Source organism: Bufo bufo, chromosome 7 (assembly GCF_905171765.1).
Source record: "Bufo bufo chromosome 7, aBufBuf1.1, whole genome shotgun sequence".
NCBI classification, from domain to species: Eukaryota; Metazoa; Chordata; class Amphibia; order Anura; family Bufonidae; genus Bufo; species Bufo bufo.
The window spans coordinates 100,801,439-100,820,510 of record NC_053395.1 but is presented as its reverse complement, the minus strand read 5'-3'; the positions used below and the strand labels follow the sequence as shown (position 1 = coordinate 100,820,510).

The following is a 19,072-nucleotide window of genomic DNA, read 5'->3' as shown; positions in this document are numbered from 1 at the left end:
GGAAACCATGATGCATTGTGGGGATATGTTGTATCTGTCCTGTGTCACAAGTCTTCATTCTGGTCCCCTTGGGGCGTGTACTTACATTGTATGTGTTGTAACATATTGATTGGTTGTATTTCAAACCCCTGTGGGCAGTACTATGTTTGTGGTTTATGAATAAAAGAGGCTGTACGTGAAGTACAGTCAGACCACTGCTTGACCCTCAACACGGAGCCTTGTCTCGTTATTGGGGGGATCCGCTGTATGCTGTTACAGACTGATTGCTAGGAGTGTAAGCTGATTCCTGTTCGTCTGCTAGCAGCTATTCGTGAGGTTCCAGTTTGGAGTGCTATTTTGTATCCAGTTCGGGAGTTTGGTGTATCCTGCAGTAGCTGTGCCTGTCTCTCAGAAAGGGGCTTATCGCCTAAACGGATTTTAACCCCTTGTCTGCTGAAACGGTCCGTTACACTCCCTACTAAGGAAGATTTTAGAAATCTAATAACAGAAGTAAGGAGTACGTTTAAGGCTGAAATCTCATCCTTGCGTCAAGACTTCCAACAAATTACAGCCAGGGTGCATTCTCTGGAAACTGAGCATGACGCCACCCGCAAATACATTGCTCACCTTCAATCTACTGTAGCGAGATGTTCCCAGGTGGTACGTGATAACACCAGACACTTGGAGGACCTTGATAACAGGGGTCGCAGATATAATATTAGAGTGCGGGGACTGCCTGAACCAGACTCTGAGGAAAATCTACATGAGGTCCTGAAGGAGTTATTTAATACTATATTGGAAGCCCCGTCGACTCACATTATTAAGATGGATCGCGCTCATAGGGCCTTACGCCCCAAAAATATGTCTGCGCAACCCCGAGATGTAATTTGCCGCGTCACAGATTTCCAGTTGAAAGAAGCTATAATGGCTAAGGCCTGTACAATGCGAGTCATTGACTTTCATGGGGTACAAGTGCAACTATATCAGGACTTATCGTGGCTAACCCTGCAAAAGAGACGGCAACTCCAGCCTCTATTAGCGTCCATTAGGCAGAAGAAAATTCCCTACCGTTGGGGATACCCATTTGCGCTTATTGCTAACAAAAATGGGAAAGCCGTATCTATGCGTACCCATGCGGATTTGCCCACTTTTTGCGCAACATTGGGGGTCTCAGAGCCTCCTATTGATGATTGGGAGGTCCCTGATCCGCTGCTAGCACCCTCCCCAGTTTGGAGCCAAGTGAGAAGCAAGAACCGCAGGTCCCTACCAAGAGAAGAGTCCAGGGGATCAGCATTGAGAGATGAACTGACCTGATCTGTTATGTCCTGAGTAATAATATATAGCTAGTCTCCTAAAAATTATGTCGCTATGATGGGCGGCTGATGTTCTTCGCATGTTCTTAGTGCCTTATTGTTCAAGTGAAACATATTGTTGGGCTTCTTTGGAGCTCGGTTGATATGCATATTGTTCTAACAATGTTTGGTTATCTGTGCCGGGTGTGTTCAACCATGTCACCGCAGGGGGGATTGATCCTTTTTGCCCTCTTCCTCTCCTCTGCTCTCTCGGGAGCTGAGGAAAAGAGACAGGGCCATATCGTATGTTTTAGGCCTTCTCTGACTGCCCCCACCTGGACGTCAATGTCCAATGTTCGGATGATTCCTGTTAATATTTTCTTTATGCAATTGTCTTATGTGTTCCTTTATACCCTCATGTGTCGCGTACCCTATTATCTGTTCAATATGCCTGATGATATTGTCCGTGGTTTTTTTTCAGATTCTTTGCCGGATGGTTTGGAGTGTGGTCGTCTGGAGGAACGACCTCTGCATTCAAATTAGCAAGTATATGGCTCAGCCAATCTTTCCGCTATGATCAAGTGTATGTCTTTAAACGTCAAGGGCCTGAACTCCAATGTTAAAAAGGAGACTGGCCTTGACGGAATGCCGCGCTCAAAGGGCGGAGATAGTCTTCCTCCAGGAGACACACTTTGATGACACAGGAACATTTAAATTTGCTAAGGGACTGTTCCCAAGGGCTTACTCAGCCTCTAGCGGAAAGAAAAGGGCTGGAGTAGCAATCCTTCTATCTGCTAACTGCCCGCTTCAAGTGACCTCTCAGATTTCTGATCCTCAAGGTCGTTATATTATCGTGCAGGCCACCCTACATGGTACTCCTCTTGTGTTATATAATCTCTACGCCCCGAACTCTAAGCAGATCTCCTTCCTCACTAAGGTGTTCACTAAAGTATCTCATTTACTCCCAGCAGCACTTATTGTAGGGGGTGACTTTAATGTCTCTTTCTCAGAAACATTAGACAGGCAGGCACTGGCAGGAAAGCCCCTTTCTAGGGAACAGGCCAGGCTCTCGCGTCTTTTTAGGCGGTTAGTGAGAAGGTTTGCGATGTTCAACCTGTGGCAAGTGAATTATCCCACATCTAAAACGTTTACGTTTTATTCACATCCCATAGTACGCACATTGATTACTTCTTAGGTAATGTTCCTACAATGCGTCTAATGGTGGATGTTGATATAGGGTCTATCACATGGTCAGATCATGCGCCAATCTTTTTGAAATTAAGCATTAAGCTCCCGATCACTAAGGTTTGTCATTGGCGTCTGAATGAGAGCCTTCTCTCCAATCCTGTATCTAGACAGGATTTACAGGAGGGTCTATCAGAATATTTTCATATCAATCAGCAATCAGTTTCCTCTGTATCTACCCTATGGGAGGTGCATAAGGCTGTCTTCAGAGGTAGTTGCATAGCCATTGGCTCCAAATTGAAGAAGGATAGGAACATGCAGTATTGCTCTATCAAAAAAGATCTGGAAAACCTGGAAGGCCAGCTGGGATCCCGCAGTTCTCGTCACCTTTTAAGGCGCAAAATTATGTTGAGAGCTAAGTTAAGAGATTTGGCATTGGTAAAAACTGATAAGTTACTCTTATATTCCAGGCAGCGTTACTATGCCTGGGGGAATAAATCGCATACGCTCTTGGCGAAGCAATTGCGGGATTCTACTTTAGTAAACACCCCGACAGCCTTGAGATATGCCGATGGCACGGTCACTTATGATCCCAATAAAATTATGGCCACTTTCCAGAAATATTATGAAAATTTGTACTCTTTTCCCCTGCAGGTCTCGAAGGATCCTGTAAGGCAACAGGAACAGTTCTCCTCCTTCCTTAAAAAATGTAGGTTACCTAAATTATCTAGTGACCTTAGCAGCTACTCTTAACATTCAGATTACAGCAGAAGAAATATCGGAAGTGATAAACAATCTTCCAAATCGTAAGTCCCCTGGGCCGGATGGTCTGCTGTACCTTTATTATAAGACTTATATAGACACTCTCCTCCCCTACATGGTTAAGGTCTTTAACTCCTTCTTGGAGGGCTCTCCTATACCCGACACGATGCTGCAATCTTTTATCACCCTCATACCTAAACCAGATAAGGATCATATGGACTGTGCGAACTATCGTCCGATAGCCCTCCTTAACTCAGACTTAAAGATATTTACGAAACTCTTGGCGAACAGGCTTGTTAGTCTGCTCCCGAGTTTGATTCACAAAGACCGGGTTGGCTTTGTGTTGCACCGCCAAGGAGGTGATAATACAAGGAGAACTATAGATCTGATAGATGTTATCAATAGGAGGAAACAGCAAGCATTGGTATTAGGCCTAGATGCAGAAAAGGCCTTTGATCGCCTGAGTTGGCCTTTTATGTTTTCTACATTGCGGTGTTTTGGTATAGGGGGGCCCTTCTTGAATGCTATACGAGCCCTTTACACTCATCCCACGGCCTTTGTGAAAACGACGTATGCCCAGTCGAATATGATATCTATTCAAAAGGGTACCAGGCAGGGCTGCCCGTTATCCCCCTTACTCTTTGTACTTTGCATAGAGCCGCTGGCGGCGCAGATACGGGGCCACCCTGATATTCAAGGTGTAGAAGTTAATAAAGTAGCCTTTAAATTGTCACTCTTTGCGGATGACATTCTTCTGACACTGACAAATTTACATACTTCGCTGCCGAATTTATTCCAGACGATAGGGGAATATAGTAGGTTATCAGGGTTTAAGATCAATACGTCAAAAACAGAGGCATTGCTTATTAATCTCCCCCCAGATATACTGAGTACTTTACAAAGTAACTCTGGGAGTGAAATTAACAAAAACATACGGTAACCTATATATTCATAATTTTGTTCCACTTTTTCAGGAGCTTAATACACTTATGGCTAAATGGATGCCCTTACCAATCTCTTTATTGGGGCGCATTGCAGCGGTCAAAATGACTATATTGCCCAAGTTACTATATGTGATGGAGACTATTCCAGTCCCGATACCTAAGAGAGATCTGAGAGCGTTACAATCTTCCATCCTTAGGTTTGTCTGGAATGGAAAGAGGCATAGAATTTCCTGCAGTACTCTAACTGCCCTTAAATCACAGGGTGGTCTGGGGCTCCCCGATGTACTGAAATATTATTGGGCGACGCATTTGCGTCGTATTCCGGCATGGTCTTCCCTCCAAGCATTCTCTAGATGGATGGAGATTGAGGAGTTATGGTTGGCCCCTATCCATCCCAATGCCCTCTTATGGTCACCTTTATCAGCTGATTGTACTGCTCAATTGCTGGGCCCTATGTCACATACGTGTACTGTTTGGAAAAGTTGTAAACAGAAATTTCCGTTGGCTTCTGATAGGCCCTCCTTGACCTCGTTTTTATTCAATCCTGTGTTTCCGTTAGGGATGCAGGGTACGTCTTTTAAACCATGGTTTTCTAATAAGCTATTTAGATTTGCTGATATAGTGGAGTATATGACTCTTGTGATTATATCATTTGATTTGCTTAAGGAGAGATATAATTTACCCGAATCCTCTAGATGGCAGCATTTACAAACACAACACTTGCTTAGATCCATATTTCGTGATACAAAGGTATCTACTCCAACGCAGTTTGAGAGATTATGCAAACTTTCGACCTCCACTAAGGGTCTTATATCAGATATTTATGCCCTTCTCTCAACCCCGGAGTCCCCTCAGATATTAAGGCATGCGTATATGTCCAAATGGGAAAGATACTTAGAAAGAGAAATATCGCCAAGTGAGTGGCAGTTTATATGGCGTACAGCCGCAATGTCATCCACTTGGGTGACCTTCAGGGAGAACTCATACAAGCTTTTAATGTTCTGGTATCATACGCCCCAGATGCTTAGACACTAGAACCCTACTGTTTCTGGTACTGGTTGGAGGTGTGATTCTGGTCAGGGGTCTCTATTTCACATCTTTTGGGACTGTCCAGCCATTTTTCCACTATGGAAAGAAGCCCAACACCTTTTATTGCAGCTTTTTAATACAAAATTTTCATTGGACCCATACATGCCTCCAACGGTATTAAAGAAACCAGTACTTTGCGACCAAACGCCTCATAGCTAAGTTTTGGAAGAGACAAGACATACCCACTAAACTCAACCTGTTTTCTAGTATCACGGAGGTTAGAAGGATGGAGTATTTAACAGCGCTCATTAATAACACGACAAATTTAATAAGGTATGGCAGCCTTGGGATACATTCTTTGATACTGCTGAATAGAATTCCCTTCCCCTTTTCCTATGTCCATCCTCTTGTGTCTTGTCTTGTCCCTTATTCGTTACTATCATAGTGTTAAATAACACGTTGGAGTATGTGAGTTACCGGGTTAAGTATGAACCGATATTAATTGATCTGGATTACTGTGATGCGCATATTTGATGCTTTGTTTACATTGTCAATTCTGTCACTTTTTTTTTTTGACTATTTGATTGTCATAAGATTACATGAGAAAATGTACGTTTTCTTTTATTATTGTACCATTCAATAAAAAGACAATTATACAAAAAAAGAAGAAAACTCTTTGAATGAGAAGGTGTGTCCAAACTTTTGGTCTGTACTGTATATATACATACATATAAACACACATATACAGTGGATATAAAAAGTCTACACACCCGTTAAAATGTCAGGTTTCTGTGATGTAAAAAAATGAGACAAAAGATAAATCATTTCAGAACTTTTCCACCTTTATTGTGACCTATAAACTGTACAACTCAATTGAAAAACAAACTGAAATCTTTTAGGTAGAGGGAAGAAAAAATCGAAAAATAAAATAATATGGTTGCATAAGTGTGCGCATCCTTATGTTACTTTGTTGAAGCACCTTTTAATTTTATTCCAGCACTCAGTCTTTTTGGGACATTTTCACTTTGCAAGATTTGCCCACTCTTCTTTGCAAAAACACTTGAGGGCATCTCCTGTGCACAGCCCTCTTCAGATCACCCCACAGATTTTCGATCGGATTCAGGTCTGGGCTCTGGCTGGGCCATTCCAAAACTTTAATCTTCTTCTGGTGAAGCCATTCCTTTGTGGATTTGGATGTATGCTTTTGGTCGTTGTCATGCTGAAAGATGAAGTTCCTCTTCATGTTCAGCTTTTTAGCAGAAACCTGAAGGTTTTGAGCCAATATTGACTGGTATTTGGAACTGTTCATAATTCCCTCTAGCTTAACTAAGGCCCCAGTTCCAGCTGAAGAAAAACAGCCCCAAAGCATGATGCTGCCACCACCATGCTTCACTGTGGGTATGGTGTTCTTTTGGTGATGTGCAGTGTTGTTTTTGGCACCAAACATATCTTTTGGAATTATGGCCCAAAAGTTCAACCTTGGTTTCATCAGATCAAAACACCTTTTCCCACATGCTTTTGGGAGACTTCAGATGTGTTTTTGGAAAATGTAGCCTGGCTTGGACGTTTTTCTTCGTAAGAAAATGCTTTCATCTTGCCACTCTACCCCATAGCCCAGACATATGAAGAATACAGGAGATTGTTGTCACATGTACCACACAGCCAGTACTTGCCAAATATTCCTGCAGCACCTTTAATGTTGCAGTAGGCCTCTTGGTAGCCTCACAGACCAGTTTTCTTCTCGTCTTTTCATCGAATTTGGAGGGATGTCCAGTTCTTGGTAATGTAACTGTTGTGCCATATTTTCTCCACTTGATGATGACTGTCTTCACTGTGTTCCATGGTACATCTAATGCCTTCTCCTGACTGATACCTTTTAACAAAGAGAACCCTCTGACGTTTTGGAAGCTCTCTGTGGACCATGGCTTTTGCTGTGGGATGCGACTAAGAAAATTTCAGGAAAGACCAACTAAAGCAGCTGAACTTTATTTGGGGTTAATCAGAGGCACTTTAAATGATGGAAGGTGTATGCCGACTCCTATTTAACATGATTTTGAATGTGATTGCTTAATTCTGAACACAGCTACATACCCAGTTATAAGAGGTTGTGCACACTTATGCAACCACATTATTTTAGTTTTGTTTTTTTTCTTCCCTTCACCTAAAAGATTTCAGTTTGTTTTTCAATTGAGTGGTACAGTTTATAGGTCACATTAAAAAGTTGAAAAAGTTCTGAAATGATTTATCTTTGTCTCGTTTTTTTACATCACAGAAACCTGACATTTTAACATTTAGACACATAGACCTGTGCGACGTTTCAGTCCGCTTACTGGGACCATTCTCAAGCAATACAGCATTGTAGAGACTGTGGGTATTTATGAAGTCATAACAAATCAGCATACATAAGTGACAATTAACAAAACATACAAAAACAGTATCTTAATACTTCTCATAAAAATATAAAAGTGACAAGCCTGGAAGAAAACAATAGTCAGAACCATAAATCGGTATATTCAAAACTTCCAGGTATATTCGTTCAGTGATATTACAGTAAGTTACATAAGTGACAATTAACAGTGAATCATCATCACCTGCAAATGTGGGACGTAACAGGACCGAACGTGGAGTCAGGCTTGCTCAATGGTGGGAGGATACAATGTTGCGAGTTACACCGCATGGATACGGCGTCCCGGAACTGCTGTTGCACATGTCCGTGACGTCACACAAAAGGAATCACGTGATCCCTCTGTGAGGCATCACCTGACACGCAGCATAACACGTCACCAAAGAAAGAATGTGCAAATACATGCGCCGTAACAGAAAATTCTGAGAAAAAAGTAATTTAAGGAAGAGCACCCTGGGTATAAAGTCGGATGACGTGCTCTCTTACGATGCACTGTCCTCCGGCGTGTGCGGGCAAAAAAGGGGGAGGGGACAATGGCGGCCATCCCCCTCCCACTACGCCCGTCACAATTTAACCCTTGTCGGGTGGAAATTCTCCATAGTAACTATACAAATGCGCATATAACAGTAATTAGTATGTGTGAATGAATACGCAGTAATCAAGGGATGAGCCGCATGTATCCAAAAGAGCATCCCGCCTTTCGTTGAGCAAAGCCCTTCCAAATGAAGGTCCTGTAAGTGAAACAATAAAAAATATATTATCCAAATATATTCATTAAAAACAATAGAACAAATTCTTCAACACCTATACCGGCAGGGACAGAACTGCGGGAAAATCATATGAAAAGTCATGGCCTATATTCTACATTCAAGCCCATCGGTCTAATAGTTTGTAGCCTGAAAATCCATTCGGACTCGCGTTTTTTAAGCATTTTTATGCGATCACCACCAGTCCGCGGTAACGGAACATGATCAAGGATCATGAACTTTAGATCTCCTTCAACATGGTCCATCTTCGCGAAGTGGTGTGAAACAGGCAAATCTTTACGTTTTTTCCATATGGAAAAACGATGTTGATTAAAGCGGGACTTAAAGTCACATGTGGTTTCGCCCACATATAGTAATTTACAGGGGCACCATAAAACATAAATCACAAAACTCGAGTCACAAGTCAAATAAAATTTAAGAGGGTAAGAGATCCCTGTGTTGGGATGAATAAATTCACGTCCCTTCACCATGTATTTGCAATTTACGCAGTGAAGGCACGGATAACTCCCACTATTTTTCGGGGCCAGAAATGATTGGCGTACACTTTTTTGTGAGCCAATATCATTTTTGCAAACAATAGGGCGGTGGCTCACTCTAGACGGAAATATGGAACAGGTGCTGCTAGTCCAAATTAGAGGGACACCCACCCTCAAAGGGGTAAAGATGTGAAACTAAAATAATGGGCGAGCAGACTTCATTTGGATCATGTGCTGAGGTGGTGGAGATACATAGACGATATTTTTGTCATTTGGACGGGTACTGCCTCAGAACTGCACTTGTTCCATCACTATTTAAATAGCCTGATTCCCAAAATACAGTTTACTTTGGAATTTTCCACTAGCACTTTACATTTTTTGGACGTTAATGTCCGATGTATGGCAGGTGTGCTGAGCACTGAGGTCTATACTAAACCTACTGACCGCAACACCGTCCTGAGGTTTGACAGTGCTCATCCTCGGACGATGGTGCGGTCATTACCATATAGCCAGTTTATCAGAGCTAAACGTATAGTCAGTGACACTTCAGTATTAAATAAAACTTTGGAAACTATGACACAAAGTTTTAGACAAAGACAATACCCAGCTTCTATACTACAGCAACAACTAAAACGTATTAATCAAAAAGAAAGGAGGGAATTATCTCAAGGCACAAAACGGGATCAATTCCGGAGAATACCTTTTGTTTCCACTTATTGTGAAGCAAGCTCACGTCAGTAAAATTCTCAATAAACACTGGTCAATTCTCAAAACTGAACATAAAAATATCCCCGAATTTTGCAGTAGACCGTTAATATCTTATAAAAGAGCCCGTAATTTAAAAGATAAGTTGGTCAAAAATGATATTGGCTCACAAAAAAGTGTACGCCATTTGTATAGGTACTATGGAGAATTTCCACCCGACAAGGGTTAAATTGTGACGGGCGTAGTGGGAGGGGGATGGCCGCCATTGTCCCCTCCCCCTTTTTTGCCCGCACACGCCGGAGGACAGTGCATCGTAAGAGAGCACGTCATCCGACTTTATACCCAGGGTGCTCTTTCCTTAAATTACTTTTTTCTCAGAATTTTCTGTTACGGCGCATGTATTTGCACATTCTTTCTTTGGTGACGTGTTATGCTGCGTGTCAGGTGATGCCTCACAGAGGGATCACGTGATTCCTTTTGTGTGACGTCACGGACATGCGCAACAGCAGTTCCGGGACGCCGTATCCATGCGGTGTAACTCGCAACATTGTATCCTCCCACCATTGAGCAAGCCTGACTCCACGTTCGGTCATGTTACGTCCACACATTTGCAGGTGATGATGATTCACTGTTAATTGTCACTTATGTAACTTACTGTAATATCACTGAACGAATATACCTGGAAGTTTTGAATATACCAATTTATGGTTCTGATTATGGTTTTCTTCCAGGCTTGTCACTTTTATATTTTTATGAGAAGTATTAAGATACTGTTTTTGTATGTTTTGTTAATTGTCACTTATGTATGCTGATTTGTTATGACTTCATAAATACCCACAGTCTCTACAATGCTGTATTGCTTGAGAATGGTCCCAGTAAGCGGACTGAAACGTCGCACAGGTGAATAAAGGATTCCACTTTTTTTCACCAAACGGATGTGCCGCGGTGTCATTTCTTTATTATATATATATACACATATATATATATATATATATATATATACAGTACAGACCAAAAGTTTGGACACACCTTCTCATTCAAAGAGTTTTCTTTATTTTCATGACTATGAAAATTGTAGATTCACACTGAAGGCATCAAAACTATGAACTAACACATGTGGAATTATATACATAACAAACAAGTGTGAAACAACTGAAAATATGTCATATTCTAGATTCTTCAAAGTAGCCACCTTTTGCTTTGATTACTGCTTTGCACACTCTTGGCATTCTCTTGATGAGCTTCAAGAGGTAGTCCCCTGAAATGGTTTTCACTTCACAGGTGTGCCCTGTCAGGTTTAATAAGTGGGATTTCTTGCCTTATAAATGGGGTTGGGACCATCAGTTGCGTTGAGGAGAAGTCAGGTGGATACACAGCTGATAGTCCTACTGAATAGACTGTTAGAATTTGTATTATGGCAAGAAAAAAGGAGCTAAGTAAAGAAAAACGAGTGGCCATCTTTACTTTAAGAAATGAAGGTCAGTCAGTCAGCCGAAAAATTGGGAAAACTTTGAAAGTAAGGGCTATTTGACCATGAAGGAGAGTGATGGGGTGCTGCACCAGATGACCTGGCCTCCACAGTCACCGGACCTGAACCCAATCGAGATGGTTTGGGGTGAACTGGACCGCAGAGTGAAGGCAAAATGGCCAACAAGTGCTAAGCATCTCTGGGAACTCCTTCAAGACAGTTGGAAGACCATTTCAGGGGACTACCTCTTGAAGCTCATCAAGAGAATGCCAAGAGTGTGCAAAGCAGTAATCAAAGCAAAAGGTGGCTACTTTGAAGAACCTAGAATAAGACATATTTTCAGTTGTTTCACACTTGTTTGTTATGTATATAATTCCACATGTGTTAATTCATAGTTTTGATGCCTTCATAGTCATGAAAATAAAGAAAACTCTTTGAATGAGAAGGTGTGTCCAAACTTTTGGTCTGTACTGTATATATATATATATATATATATATATATATATATATATATATATATAGTTTCCAAAGATGAGGCAGCACTCCAATGGATATAAAAGTGGATTCTTTATTCCCCTCTGTGCAACGTTTCAACCGTCTCAATGCGGTCTTTCTCAAGCATATCAAAATGGTGCCATACAAGGGTATATATACCCATAATACATTGCGAACAATAAAAGTGACAATTATTCAATATTAGATAAAATAACATACATAGTACATTTGTATAGTGCATAATAACACCCATCTTTTGTATAGCCAAGTGATCTACATAGCATAATATTCATCACGCTTCAATATAGTGTATACACACATTTAATCATTGTGAAAACATAAGAGTCAGTTAATTGATCAATATCGCATTCATCATTAGAGTGTCATATCACCTGTCTACATTAAACTTAAAAACAAACTCACACCGGGATGTATGGATCAGCGCGCCAGAAATCCGCGTCCACACCGCCAGACTGCGCATGCCCAGGGAGCCCACCACGTCACCGGAAGGACGACACCAACCGAGGAGCCAAGCGTCATCACCATGGAGACGTGCAAGCACATGACCAGAGCGATGAACCCGTGACTCATCAGGAGGACGCGCCGGGTAGAACCACGCCCACAAGGCCGGACATGCGTCGCCAGGCAACAATGAAAACATCGCTAACCCGGCAACAACAGTTCCACAATGTGCGCCGAGGTCAGCCCCAAATCACATGACAAGTATGGGCACCGGGGCACAGAAATCGGCAGGGGAAAGGGGAAATTCACAGACGAGGGGAGAGAAACATAAATGGCACAGCACCATGGGAATATGTGGGTAGAGGGACCATTAAAAGGTCTCCATAAGGTCGCTATATGTATAAACAGAACAGGGAGTGAACGTGGCTTAATTAGTGTATATCGGCACTGGAAAAAATAACCTGTGCCATACTTATATATTGGGACAACAGGACGGGGGCCGAGGTTCCAGCCGTTTTCACGGCAGAGACCCCGGTCCATTGAGGGCATGGGACCAGAGACACGTCCATGCCATACGTCCCAAGCCCAACCACCGACCCTTCAGTCCATAGATAAATAAAAGAGAAAGAAACCACCACTCCAGATAAACAATATAATTATGATAAACCCACACATCGCATAGTATAACCAATATAGATGCGTCCAAGGATCTCTCCCATCATCATAATCCCAACATAAAGATGCAGAAGAAGGCGCAAACCGTCCACAAAAACCAGCGGAGCACCAATAGTCTGGAGAAAGAAAAAGAAATAGTATATAAGCAATAAGACAGAAAACAATGCATCTGTATGTAACAAATTGGTTATATGATAATAAATGACACCAATATAGAATTCACATACACCAGGGCATAACGTACGGAGGGACAAAAGGAAATAGCAAATCAGCCCCATCCTATACCACACTCCACTTAAAATCAACATTGAGACCATGAGGTCTCAGTGTGTTGAGACGATGGATCCATCTCAGCTCACGTTGTTTGAGAGCCAATGTCCTGTCTCCTCCCCTTCTAGACAGAGTGATGTGGTCCACCAACATAAATTTTAAATCCTTCTCTTTATGGTTGGCCTCAACAAAATGTTTAGGCACGGGCAAATCTTTTCTTTTCTGTCTGATGGAAAACCGGTGATTATTCAGACGTGCCTTTATGTCACAAGTGGTCTCCCCAACATAGAGGAGACCACAAGGACAGGAAAGCACGTAGATCACATAAGAACTATTACATGTCAAGAAATGGCCAATCCCATACTGGATCCCCGTGATAGGATGGGTAAACTTCTCCCCCTTGGTCATGTAAGCGCAATTAACGCAACCAAGGCAGGGATAGGAACCCACCCTACGAGAGCCAATATGAGACTGTACCAAAGTCTTGACCGGAATGTCCGCTCGGACTAACTTGTCTCGGAAATTAGCAGAACGCCTATAAGAAAGTAAAGGTGGCACTGTCAACGCCATGACATTAGAAAAATTGCTCTTAAGTATTGCCCAATGCTTACGGACAATCTGGGCAATCTGGACACTTTGTTCCGAATATGTTGATATGAAGGGTATCCTATCAACTTTGTTATGTGTAGTGTCTAGGGATCTCTGTTGTGGATCTTTTACTTTATTAAGGTGTTTATTGATCACCCAGGCAGGGTAACCACGTTCCCTAAATTTGTGCATCATCTGAGAGAAACGTGTCGGGAGTAAATCTGGATCCTGCACCACCCTCTTGACCCTAAGTAATTGACTGTAAGGCACAGAATTGATAATAGACCTAGGGTGACAGCTGCCATAATGCAGCAATGTATTACAGTCAGTGGGCTTGGTGAAGATGTCAGTCGTTAGATGATCGCCCACAATGGTAACAGTCATGTCAAGAAATTGGACATGTGAACTCGAGTGTACAAGGGTAAAACTGATATCTGGGTCCATATGGTTCAAAAAATCATGGAAGTTCTCAAGAGAAAGAGAGTCACCATACCAGATGAGGAAGACGTCATCTATGTATCGCCACCACCCCAGCACATGGCTGGAGTGGTGGGACACATAGATAAGGTCCTCCTCGAGGGCCGCCATGAAGACATTGGCATAAGTGGGTGCCACATTCGACCCCATGGCGGTCCCTCGTAACTGGAGATAGAAACAATCCATGAATAAAAAATAATTGTTCCTCAAAACCAAATCCAGAAGCTGGATAATGAAATCCTGACAAGATGGCGAATAACGGCTGCCAGAAAGCTGCCTCCGGACCGCACTCACCCCCCTGTCATGGTCAATGGAGGTGTACAAGCTAGTGACATCGAAGGATGCCAAGAGGCAACCATCTGGCAGCACAATGCTAGAGATCTTATCCAAAAAATCGCCAGTGTCCCTGATGTAGGACATGGCGCTTATGGCATAGTGTCGGAGTACACGATCTAAGAAAATAGAGATGTTAGAAAAGATGGATCCGGTGCCCGCAACAATGGGGCGACCTGGCGGGTCCATCAAAGATTTATGGATTTTGGGAAGAACATATATAACTGGTGTGCGTGGCTGTGGTATAGTTAAAAAAGAACTGAGCTCCCCATCAATGATGTCCTGACACAATGCCGTGTCAAGGACAGTCTTGATGCGTCTAACTATATCAAACCTCGGATCCCCAGTTAGTACCCTATATACACTCGAATCACCCAACTGTCTCCTAATCTCCTGAATGTATTTAGGGGTGTCCATGACAACAACCGCACCACCCTTATCAGCCGGTTTGATGGTGAGGCTGCTGTCATGGCTCAAACCCTCCAACGTGACCATATCAGCAGTAGTCATGTTGGGATGTCTGAGGGGCGTATTGGTGACTATCACGTAGGGAGGCTATATCGATCGAAACAGCCTTCCTAAATGTATCCAACGCAGATGTCATGGACACCCCTAAAAGATCCACAACAGAGATCCCTAGACACTACACATAACAAAGTTGATAGGATACCCTTCATATCAACATATTCGGAACAAAGTGTCCAGATTGCCCAGATTGTCCGTAAGCATTGGGCAATACTTAAGAGCAATTTTTCTAATGTCATGGCGTTGACAGTGCCACCTTTACTTTCTTATAGGCGTTCTGCTAATTTCCGAGACAAGTTAGTCCGAGCGGACATTCCGGTCAAGACTTTGGTACAGTCTCATATTGGCTCTCGTAGGGTGGGTTCCTATCCCTGCCTTGGTTGCGTTAATTGCGCTTACATGACCAAGGGGGAGAAGTTTACCCATCCTATCACGGGGATCCAGTATGGGATTGGCCATTTCTTGACATGTAATAGTTCTTATGTGATCTACGTGCTTTCCTGTCCTTGTGGTCTCCTCTATGTTGGGGAGACCACTTGTGACATAAAGGCACGTCTGAATAATCACCGGTTTTCCATCAGACAGAAAAGAAAAGATTTGCCCGTGCCTAAACATTTTGTTGAGGCCAACCATAAAGAGAAGGATTTAAAATTTATGTTGGTGGACCACATCACTCTGTCTAGAAGGGGAGGAGACAGGACATTGGCTCTCAAACAACGTGAGCTGAGATGGATCCATCGTCTCAACACACTGAGACCTCATGGTCTCAATGTTGATTTTAAGTGGAGTGTGGTATAGGATGGGGCTGATTTGCTATTTCCTTTTGTCCCTCCGTACGTTATGCCCTGGTGTATGTGAATTCTATATTGGTGTCATTTATTATCATATAACCAATTTGTTACATACAGATGCATTGTTTTCTGTCTTATTGCTTATATACTATTTCTTTTTCTTTCTCCAGACTATTGGTGCTCCGCTGGTTTTTGTGGACGGTTTGCGCCTTCTTCTGCATCTTTATGTTGGGATTATGATGATGGGAGAGATCCTTGGACGCATCTATATTGGTTATACTATGCGATGTGTGGGTTTATCATAATTATATTGTTTATCTGGAGTGGTGGTTTCTTTCTCTTTTATTTATCTATGGACTGAAGGGTCGGTGGTTGGGCTTGGGACGTATGGCATGGACGTGTCTGTGGTCCCATGCCCTCAATGGACCGGGGTCTCTGCCGTGAAAACGGCTGGAACCTCGGCCCCCGTCCTGTTGTCCCAATATATAAGTATGGCACAGGTTATTTTTTCCAGTGCCGATATACACTAATTAAGCCACGTTCACTCCCTGTTCTGTTTATACATATAGTGACCTTATGGAGACCTTTTAATGGTCCCTCTACCCACATATTCCCATGGTGCTGTGCCATTTATGTTTCTCTCCCCTCGTCTGTAAATTTCCCCTTTCCCCTGCCGATTTCTGTGCCCCGGTGCCCATACTTGTCATGTGATTTGGGGCTGACCTCGGCGCACATTGTGGGACTGTTGTTGCCGGGTTAGCGATGTTTTCATTGTTGCCTGGCGACGCATGTCCGGCCTTGTGGGCGTGGTTCTACCCGGCGCGTCCTCCTGATGAGTCACGGGTTCATCGCTCTGGTCATGTGCTTGCACGTCTCCATGGTGATGACGCTTGGCTCCTCGGTTGGTGGCGTCCTTCCGGTGACGTGGTGGGCTCCCTGGGCATGCGCAGTCTGGCGGTGTGGACGCGGATTTCTGGCGCGCTGATCCATACATCCCGGTGTGAGTTTGTTTTTAAGTTTAATGTACACAGGTGATATGACACTCTAATGATGAATGCAATATTGATCAATTAACTGACTTATGTTTTCACAATGATTAAATGTGTGTATACACTATATTGAAGCGTGATGAATATTATGCTATGTAGATCACTTGGCTATACAAAAGATGGGTGTTATTATGCACTATACAAATGTACTATGTATGTTATTTTATCTAATATTGAATAATTGTCACTTTTATTGTTTGCAATGTATTATGGGTATATATACCCTTGTATGGCACCATTTTGATATGCTTGAGAAAGACCGCATTGAGACGGTTGAAACGTTGCACAGAGGGGAATAAAGAATCCACTTTTATATCCATTGGAGTGCTGCCTCATCTTTGGAAACTATACGTGTCTATAGCCGTCTAAGCCTGCGGCTGAGAGGACCTGCACCCGCCATCCTTGGTCTTGTGCTGCTGTGTTTCTTTTTTGGTTTTTATATATATATATATATATATATATATATATATATATATTACAGTGGTGGCTGCGCGCTCCACTCACCTTGCTCAGTGGCCTGGACCTGGCTCCCAATGTACCTGGCTCCCAATGTTCTTTTCCAAGCAGACCCTTCTGGTGCGTCTGCTCTGCCCTGCTTGCCGGCTTGGCATCTCCTCTGCCTTATGACATGCATTCCCCGGCTCTTAAAAGGGCCAGTGTGCATCCTAATCTTCACCGGCCAATGGCTTACAGTACTGGGGTACTTAAGGCACCTTCTCCTATTGGAGGGTGCCTGAGCAAAAGTTTCCTTCAAAAGGTGTGCTGATATGTTGTCTGCCATTGTACTGAACTCTGGGGGTTTACTATATTCTGAACCTCTGCTGTCTGGCCTGTGCCTGTTACTGAATTGCTTCTACTTTGCCTTGCTTGAGATCAGACTCATTCCTGTATTGCACATACTCTACCAGTCCTGACTTCAGCCTGTCCCTGACTACGATTCTGTCTGACCCCTTGGTGACTTGCACCGGGGTCTCTGACCCCTGTGGTTCAGCTGTTAACCACAAAAGACAGTACTTTAGGAGGAAGCAGCCTGGATATCCCCCTGCAGCAAAGTCCAGATCCCTATATAGTGGTTAAAAGGTGAGTACCAGCAGACTGCTCAGACAATACTCTTAGGATCAGCATTGAGTCAAATCTGCAAAAAATGCCCACCAAAAAGGGGTAAAGTTCAGGTACAGGTCACATGACTTGAAACAAACAACTAGACGCCTGGTGCCAATCTACACATAAATCTTAAAACTAGATAAAACAATAATTGTTCCAATTTCACATACCAGGAGTAAACTTGGGGGGATGGAAGGGGGAACAGGGCCACACCACACAGTCCAAGCTAAGTGTGCAAAAGATTGAATTAGGGAAAGCACTGTTCAGAGAAGACATAGACAGAGATGAACTGCACTTAGGCCTCATGCACACGGCCGTTGCTTGGCCGTTCCGTGCATTGGGGACCACAATTTGCAACATCCGTGCGGCTGCTGCAGATGGTTCCAGATCCATTCAACTTGAAGGGGACAGTGATCCGTCCGCACCGCAAAAAAATAGAACATGTTCTACTTGTAATTATTTGCAGTGCTTAGGCATAGAGAAAAAAAACATATTGCCCGACCGCAATATGGTTATGGCCAGGCAACGGTCGTGTTCATGAGGCCTTAACCACACAAAGGACAGCAGCAGAAAGAATGGGATACTTAAAGAGAAATAGGGAAATACAGAGGATGGGATGGAGTGAGGGGAAGAGGAAGGGACAACAAGAGAAAAAGATGGAGGTGACTGTCAGAATAGAAAACCAAGCTTATTTAGGAAAGGAGTTCCTGATTGGTTAGTACTGAGAGACAACGTTTGACATAAATCTTACCTTATAAAGGCGTAGGATTGCTTTAATGCATACATGAACAAATTGGGTTTGTTTCTGCAGGCTGCCTCCATAAAGTGCAACAAGTTCCTCATTGAAATTGATGCTGAAAACATCAAAGTGATATCTATAATCAATGTTCTCTGCTTTTCGAAGGGCAATTGATCCAATAGAACGAACTAAAAAAAATAAAAAAAAGGTTGTAGTCAGTGCTTTCATTTTTAGAAAAACGTGGTTTCTTTCCTGTATATTTAACCCTTCCGTTGCCAGTAGTGTTTGGAAATCATTTTTCAGCCCTGGTAACCAGGACAGTTTTCACAGTTTGCACATTGTCAAAATGCCACTCAGCACTTTATATATACACACACACACACACACACACAGACACCTTTATGCAACTTTGCATTAAAATGTAATTTTTACAAAATTGCATAAAAGTTGAGATTCGTGGTTAAAGATGTAACCCAAGTAGAAAGCGCCACACCTCTGAAAAATAAAAGTTCAAGATGTGCAGAGTTTGTGGATTTTTTTTAATAAGATCATC

At 42.8% G+C, this 19,072-nt stretch overlaps 1 protein-coding gene across 2 annotated transcripts in view; it reads right to left on the bottom strand.

Moving 5' to 3' along the window:
- PGAP1 (post-GPI attachment to proteins inositol deacylase 1) overlaps positions 1 to 19,072 on the bottom strand; it is a 1,296,519-nt gene that overhangs the window by 1,131,341 nt on the left and 146,106 nt on the right. For both annotated transcript variants that reach the window (XM_040441657.1, XM_040441658.1), the window contains exon 3: positions 18,532 to 18,707. In XM_040441657.1, coding sequence (XP_040297591.1) covers positions 18,532 to 18,707 — 176 coding nt within the window. The remainder of the gene's footprint in view (positions 1 to 18,531; positions 18,708 to 19,072) is intronic.